The 8955-nt window shown below is 32.1% G+C and overlaps 1 protein-coding gene across 1 annotated transcript; it reads right to left on the bottom strand.

Annotated features, from left to right (window-relative positions):
* Positions 1-4655: 4655 nt before the first annotated feature.
* Positions 4656-6938, bottom strand: LOC130802412 (uncharacterized). The gene is made up of 3 exons (XM_057666422.1): positions 6831-6938; positions 6357-6462; positions 4656-5048 (listed from the first exon to the last, which is right to left on the bottom strand). The coding sequence occupies exons 1-3, from the start codon at positions 6861-6863 to the stop codon at positions 4894-4896; spliced, it is 294 nt and encodes a 97-aa protein (XP_057522405.1). The 5' UTR covers positions 6864-6938; the 3' UTR covers positions 4656-4893.
* Positions 6939-8955: the final 2017 nt, after the last annotated feature.

Below are 8955 nucleotides of genomic sequence, written 5' to 3'. Positions count from 1 at the left end.
AAAAGCATTCTTAACATCCAACTGATGAATAGAACATGTTCTAGATAGGGCCAGGGTAAGAACAAGCCAAATCGTAGTCGGGTTAACAACCGGACTAAAAGTTTCCAAACAATCCACTCCTAGAGAATAATAGAGTACAGAATTTGGTATTCCTAGAGCATAGGCGAATAATATTTAGTGTGAAGAATATTTTGGAGATATGTAGCCATAGCCAACGCCTGATGCCAAAACGTGGGTGGCATTGATGCATGGAGTAAGAGAGTATGTTGTTATTGATTGTTCGGATTTTAGGCTCAGCCTTTCCATTTTGTGATAAGGTGTGTGGACAAGAATAACGAAATTCCATCCCATGTTGCTTACAAAAATTATGAAATGCGGTGTTTTCATACTCCCGTCCATTATCACATTGTATGTTTTTAATTTTACAATTAAATTGTGTCGATACATAAGTGTAAAATTTTTGAAACAATGCAAACACTTGGGACTTTTTAGCAATAGGGGTTGTCCACAAGAAATTTGAGTAAATATCCAACGAAATAAAACAACATAATATGAATGACAAGCCGAACTAACAACGGGAGTGGTCCACAAATCGCTATGAACAATATCAAATGGAGACAAAGTAAAAGTAGTAGACTCATAAAAAGACAAACAAGTATGTTTTCCAAGAATACAAGATTGAAAACACTTATTCTTTATGGAGTCATTACAAGAAATATATATATTTTTCCTAAGAGAATTAAACACATTAGCTCCAGGATGTCCTAAATGATCATACCATAAGGTTCTTGATAAAGCCGCAAATGGTGATTGAGATATGTGTGAAGATGTGTTGGTAAGTGGATATAGCTCCCCGAAACTATTACTTCTCACGATTGGCCTCCCCGTAAACAAATCCTTCACAAAAAACCCAAAAGGATCAAATTCAACAGTTACATTATTATCAATAGTGAAACGACGAACTGAGATAAGATTTTTGATAAGACGAGGGACATATAGTAAATTTTTTAAAGTAAGGGGAGGATGAGGATGAGGAAGAATAGAATGACCATGACCAAGAATGGGAATGTGATCACCACTACCAACAATAATAGAATTTTGATTGCTCATATTAACGTATGGAGAAAGAATACCAGACGAAGAAGTCATATGATTAGTAAAATCCGTATCCATATACCACGTTGCATCTAGAGGAGTAAGAGACATGGTATGAACAACAACCGTAATATCAGTGGGGCATTAAGATGGAGCATTATTCGATTGAGTCTGAGTAACAAAAGATTGAGGTTGAGGCCTAAGCATGCTAGCCACTGAGAGGGCCTAATTAGATATGGACAAGGAGGATAATATTGATTAGGAAGCCATTGTTGAGGCATTGATGACCAAGGAGCCGCACCATTAACGCCTACTTGTGGATGTGCACTACTTCGGTTATGATATCCCTTGGGTTTTCCACCCCTTCTGCCTCGACATGTGTTACTACGATGACTACCACCCCGATGAAAGGACTGTGAGGAACCACGACCAGAACCAACACTATTGACGCTTGTATCATCTGGAATTTGAGTCAACAGTATTGCCATAGCCTCAATGGAAGCTTCACGAGATGCTTGATGATTACGCCTTGTTTCATGAAGAATCAAACGAGCTTGATAAAATGACGGAAGTGGATCCAATTGTTCAAGATAAGTGGCAACGTCACTAAATGCATTATTAAGGCCCTTAATAAGTTGAAGAACCAAATGATTGTCAAATACTTTGCAAGATAGGAATTTACATCCGTGAAGTTAGCCATATCTGTATGAGTGAATTGATCTTCAAGATAAATCGCTTGGGTTGCCTTGTTATCTTGTAAAATATCCCGAATCTTGACCCACATCGTTTGAGTGGTATCACCGGGAGAAGTAATGGTGTGCATTAGGTTATGAGAAATCGTCCCATAAATCTATGTCAAGACATGAGCATCTACTTAATTCAATTCTTCTTAATCAACATCCAATGAGGACTTTTTTCAGGTGGTATAATATGATCAAGAGCTCAGTAAGCCTTACAGTGAGTTTGAAAAAGATGTGACCAAGTTGAATAAAGACCCTTTTCAATCTAAAGTTGGAAGGGGATATGATTCTTGATATTTGTCATAGTTAAGGAAGGATGAAAATTATTTTTTCCTTTGTTTGCCATGGGAGCACACCAAAAATGAAGAAAAAAATATATGCAGGCACACTAAAAATATGGTACATAAATATTATGAGAAAAGTAAAGAGGCTGCTTTTCAAGTAAAATTTAATATGAAGTACAAAAAAATGTAGTGAAGAAAAATAATGAAAATGTAGAAGAAAAAACAATGGAAAATAAAAGTTTAGAGACTAAAATGTTTTGGGAAATTTGTAAGTGTACTAACCATATAAGTGAAGATTGTTACTTCAAAGGAAAACCACAATGTTGGGTGTGCAAGATGTTTGGTCATATTGGGAAAAATTGTAGGTCTAAGAAAAATGAAGAAATTGCGCAATTCAGTGAAGAAAAATAATGAAGAGACAATTTTTTGAAATTTTTGGAATGTAGCTAATGGCAAGGATATTAGCAAAGATGGTTGGTGACAGGGGCACCAATGATTCAAAATTTCGAAAAAAATATGTTTGGGAAATGACTAATGGCATGAGCACAATCCACAAGAAGAAATGTTACGGATGTATGGCAGTCGGAAGACATTTGGTAACAAGAGTACCAGCAAAGACAATACTTTTTGATTACAAGGGTCAATTCGCGACAAGGGCGCAAAAAAAAAAGAAAATTCAAGCTACAAGATCAGCAAGTGTTGATGACAAGTGCATCAAAAACATCTCGTAATGTTTCGTACAAGATTTTTTAGACTAGGGGGAGTGTCAAAAAAATTAATCTAAAAAATCTTAGTAAAAACAACTCTAGAAAAATCTAAAAAAAAATCTAGATAGTTTTAAAAATATAGAGTATTGAGTAATGATTAAGAAAGAAAAAAAGTAGAACAATCTAGAATCTACATGTATAATCCTAGCTTGTTTGCCACTGATATATGCTAGCTATAAATATTAGCTATTAGCTATGACTCAAGTAGTAGTTGTAGAAAAAAAATTTAATAGAAAACAATTACATATAACTCTTTTGTTATTAGTATTACTTTTGCTACATATTAAAAAATCCATTATTTTGTTTCTCTTAATTTTCCTACATTTAGTATCAGAGCTATAAGCATACCCAACTAAAAAAACCCTTAACTTTATAAACCTTGTTAAAAAAAATACAATGGTCAATAACATTACAAATTTTTCAGTACCAATTTTTGGGGGAGAAAATTATGATTTTTGGAAGATTAAAATAAAGACATTATTAAGATCACATGGTTTATGGAGATACGTAGATGAAGGTCACAAGAGTAAGAAGATGAAAGTAGTTTCAGTGATTCGTAAAAGAAAAAGCTCGAGACAGAAAGAATGCAGGATGCCAAGGTGTTATATTTAATACAAAATGCACTTGCGAATTCGATTTTTCCAAGAATATTAAGGGCCGACACAACGAAGGAGGCATAGGAGATATTACAACAAGAGTTTTAAGGAGATAGTAAGATGAGAAGTGCTAAACTTCAATCTCTAAGAGGTGACTTTGAAAATTTGAAAATGAAAAAAGGCGAATTAATGAAAAATTATTTTTCAAGGGTAATAGAAATCGTAAATCAAAATGAAGTCATATGGAGAAATTATATCAGATGAAAAAATTGTTAAGAAAATATTATTAACATCGACTGAAAAATATGATGATATAATTGTGGCCATAATTGAAGAAACAAAAGACTTATCAAAAATTTCAGTCGAACGACTTGTGAGATCTTTAGAATCCCATGAACAAAGAAAAAATAGACACAATGATGAGAAAAGTGAAGAGACTGCTTTTCAAGTAAAATTTAATATGAAGTACAAAAAAAAAGTAGTGAAGACAAATAATGAAAATGTAGAAGAAAAAACAATGGAAAATAAAAGTTCAAAGACTAAAATGTTTTTTGAAATTTGTAAGCGTACTAACCATATAAGTGGAGATTGTTACTTAAAAGGAAAACCACAATGTTGGTGTGAAAAATGTTGGTGTGAAAAATGTTTGGTCATATTGGAAAAAATTGTAGCTCCAAGAAAAATGAAGAAATCGCAAAATTCAGTGAAGAAAATAATAATGAGACAATTTTTTGAAATTTTTGGGATGCAACTAATGGAAAGGACATTAGCAAAGATGGTTGGTGACATGGGCACCAATAATTCAAAATTTTGAAAAAAAATGTTTGGAAAATGACTGATGGCATGAGCACAATCCACAAGAAGAAATGTTACAGATGTATGGCAATTGGAAGACATTTGCTAACAAGAGTATCAGCAAAGACAATACAATTTGATTACAAGGGCGAATTCACGACAAGAGTGCAAAAAATGAAAATCCAAGCTACAAGATCAGTAAGTGTTTTGACAAGTGCATCAACAACGTCTCGTAATGTTTTGTACAAAATTTTTTAGATTAGCGGGAGTGTCAAAAAAATTAATCTAAAAAAATCTTAGTAAAAACAATTCTAGAAAAATCTAAAAAAAAATATATATAATCTAGATAGTTCTATAAATGTATAGTATTGAGTAATGATTAAGAAAGAAAAAAAGTAGAACAATCTAGAATCTAGATGTATAATCCTAACTTGTTTGCCACCGACATATGCTAGCTATAAATACTAGGTATTAGCTATGACTCAAGTAGTAGTTGTAGAAAAAAAAATTTAATAGAAAACAATTATATATAACTCTTTTGTTATTAGTATTACTTTCTCTACATATTAAAAAAACCCATTATTTTGTATCTCTTAGTTTTTCTACATGTTTGGTATTAGCGTTTTGAATCCTTAGACGATGGATTAGAGATCATGAGGTTCTGGATCATTTCTCGTGTCTCTGCCTCAGACATCATCCTTCCTTCGTCATTCTTCCACTTCATATACGCCTCGAAAAATTCCTTATTCTCCTTTTCTAGCTCCTTCCATACTGCGTTTAAGGATATATGCACTTTATATACATTACTGAAATAGAGTAGGAGTTTGTGAATATATAAATCAATATATAAATGAAAAATACACTTGGCAGGAGGGGTGAACTAGGAAATTATAGTTAATGCGGTATGGTGACGTCAAGGAAACCAATTGAACTAAAAACTTAATTAATGTTGTGTTTATTGAAGCCCATGGTATTTAATATACTCTATTACACCTCGAGGAGAATCCAATATAATAAAACAAAAGAATGTCGAATCAAATCTGAATCGAAGTTAAATATTTTAAAACACTTTTTGAAAAGAGAAAAAAAATGTGAATACTAAAGATTGAAATGGAATTAATAATGCTTTCACATAGTACAATTTCTACAAAATCAACCGGAAAATTAGTGGTTTGCCCACTATCTCTTAAAGGGTGCGCTGCATCATAAGTCTGCTCAATAGCTTTTCCCCTATGAATTTTTAATGGAGGAGAAGTGCATTTGATGTCTGTCATTTTGATGTTTGGTCTTTTATTAGGGATTTCTTATTAATAAAATTTTCGAATTTTGAAAACAAAAAGGTACTTGGTTTATTATAAAATAATTAATGTCATTAGTTGACATACAGTATTGCAAAACCTATCCGCCCCTAATCACGAGATCATTTAGGCTAAGAAAAGTAAATTACTCTACTCAGCAACAAAAGTAATTTTTAGCTATAAATATTAATGGGAATATAATAACTAATATATTGAATTAGCTTTTTATAATTATTAATTTTTTTATGAAATTTAATTAAATTGACGTGAAGTAAAACATTCATGCATGATTAAGTTTGAAAAAAAATATGCCTAGTATTAGTTAATCACTCGCTTAGTTATTTTATGAAGTAGTTCTAGAGTGTACCAGCTAGCTTAATTAAATTGATAGAATTTATATATAGTAAATTTTGAGGCTTACATTCATCAGTTTAAATTTATTATTGAATTAAGTTTTTAAGATAGTATTAGAGGCTATTTAAAATTAAAGGTTTTGATCTTATGGTCGACCTCTTCATTTCGATCAATATGTACTGTTATGGTTTTATGCTTTGATACCATATTAAGGAATTAACTCAACCAAAAATTTAAATTGATGGTTGAAATTCAATATATGTTATATACTCCAACATTATTCACCTTTCTGGTCCGGCTCTCGTATACAAGAGATCATGATAGACTATATGATACATCCAAGTCATTAAATGAAACTAAAAAGAGCCATGCACGAAGAAGAATAATAATAAAAGATTAAAGGAAATTTAACTAAAAAAGAACTAACCAGTGGAGGTGATAACTGGCTTGATATTCGCATGTTTGGACAAAGCCTCCATGCACTCGTCTTTTGTCATGTTGAAGAGCAAACATTTTTCTATCAAATGTTGTACCTGCACACGCCCACACATACATACTTAATCAAGTTTAATATATTCTTCATCATTAAGCTAATTCCTTTCTTTAATCAAATTTAACTCTTAATTTGTAATCAATATTTATTTTTCCGTAAATAAATAATCTCATTAAAATGATTGCTACATTCTAATAAGAAAATTTTTAAATTATATAAACATATCTTGAGACCTCAACCATTAACTTAAAGGTTAAATTGAATTTATTTTTCAAATCCAAACTACACTTTAATTAAAGACTCTATCAGCTTAAAGTTTCGGCTGAATTGGTTTCTTAATAAAATATATGCAAAATTTGAAGAAAAAAAGAGTAAATGAAGAACAAGTTATGGGAATAGAGTTTTAACCATGTGAATGTAAGATGCAGATGAATCACCCATGATTGTAGTATTGTTTTTCAAACACAAAGAAACCCAAAAAAGATGAGTATAAACCAAAAGAATTGTGAAACATAAGATGAGATCACAGAACAATTTCCAAAATTGGAAATTAATTTATTCATAAAAGAATCAGGTAATGATATGGGACCCACCTTGCCCACGTGGGATATGAGCGATTATTGGCTATGAAAGGATTAGAGAGGATTTTGTAGTTGATCATCTATGTTGTCCTGTAATGTTACACATTTCCTCTTCACGTGATTTGTGGACCCTTTTAGCTTATTATTCTTTGCTAATCTTGCCTACGTGGCCCTCCCCTCTTTTAGGTTTTGATCTTATTGTCTAGCGTGGTTAAATGGGTTATCGAGTCGATTTCGAATTAATTTATTTAAACTGTTCAAAATCAGATTTTGTGTTCATATTGATTTTACATTATTATAGAGTTATATTTAAGTCGAGTCAAATTAAATTAATTTACAAGAACAAGTGAATATCAAATTATTAAGTCTATTTTGAACATCTCTAGTATGCGATCCAATCATAAAACAACACGTCCAATAACAAATGCCTTGAGATTAAGTATAAATTATAGTAGTACTAAATTTCTTAAGAAAATGTGTAAACAAACGTAAAATACCATAAGAAAATATTTCATAATCTTATTTTTATCTAATTATTACAATCAAGTTTTAAAATCTCAAAAATTAAAAGTTTTGAATCGACTACTAGACACCGATTTAACTTTAAAAAAAATATCACAAGATGACTAGGATGATATTATAATAGAATGGTAATTAAGCCCGTTTTAAAATCATAGAAATTAGCTGTTGAAACATGAAATTCGCACTATAAATCAACATCAGGATACTTTTATAATGGTACATACCAAATTATATTGGTGTCATTACTTTGTTTATTGTACAATACTAATTGCGTGATCAGATAGTCTAGTCCTTAATTCATCTATATCATTACAGCCCCACCAATCACCTTGCAAGAAGCCTGCCCTCCTTTTGAGTCGTTATTGCTATGATTAACATATTGAACTTCATTTAAATAAAATCTAATTTGGGGCCATGGCCACCAATGAATTTCCACTATATTAGCTATATTTGTCTTTTTACGCAATCTAACGTATTATTTTGATTATTCATGTATTAAACTATACCTATTTAAAAATTATAATAAGTTAATATTATGAAACTATGATTGTGCGATTAGGCGATTCTAATAAGATGCCACTTAACTATTTTTTTCTTATATATTAACCATAATGTATAAAATAAGTTTAAACAATAAATATTATTAATAATTTCAACTTAAGGAGTATTTCAAAACGGAGGAGGTATTACGAAAAATAATACATGTTTGATATCAGAAAGTCCGAGCGTTGCTTGATAATTGTTTGAAAACGGTTATTGAAAGGATTTAGGGAGCGTTTGGTTGGAGGTCTTAAGGAAAGGGAAAGGGAAAGGGAATGGAAATACCCCATTCCCTTTGATGTTGTTTGGTTCCCATTTTGAATGATTTCGTTTCCCCCTTTTACGTTTTAGGTTTACCCAAATGAGGTAAACCTCATTCCCCACCTCCCCCGTCACTTTGCCATTCCATTCCCTCCCTCATTCAGCAAGCTCTCCTCTCCAAACCCTACTAGCGTGCTGCCGCCATCGTTGCCATCTCCTTCCATTCGTCGCGCCTCGTTCATCTTCCTCAAGTTCTCATCTCTTCCTCGCGCGTCGTTCCTCCTCCTGCTGCGCCATTTTTCTCACGCTCGATTTTGCTGCCGCCATTGTCAAATGTAAGTTACTTGCTGATTTGAATCTCCTTTCTCTTCACTCCTTTCCTTCACTGCTGCTATTACTCGCTGTTGCGCCATTGTTCTTGTTGATTCTTTGTTGTACCGCCATTTTTTGAATTTTTGTTCAATCTCTGTTCAATTTCTGTTCAATCTAGTTGATTCTCTGTTGAATCAGATTTGTGTTCTTGGGATTTAATGTTGGGTTGTTGGCGTGAAAGATTTTGGTGATCAAAGTTTGAAGTTTGAAGTTCTCTGTTTCCTAGGTTGTTTAATTTTGGTGATTCAATCTCTGTT

Source organism: Amaranthus tricolor, chromosome 16, assembly GCF_026212465.1.
Source record: "Amaranthus tricolor cultivar Red isolate AtriRed21 chromosome 16, ASM2621246v1, whole genome shotgun sequence".
Taxonomy (NCBI): Eukaryota; Viridiplantae; Streptophyta; class Magnoliopsida; order Caryophyllales; family Amaranthaceae; genus Amaranthus; species Amaranthus tricolor.
Note: the sequence above shows the minus strand (reverse complement) of the source record. Positions and strands in the feature narration are given on the sequence as shown.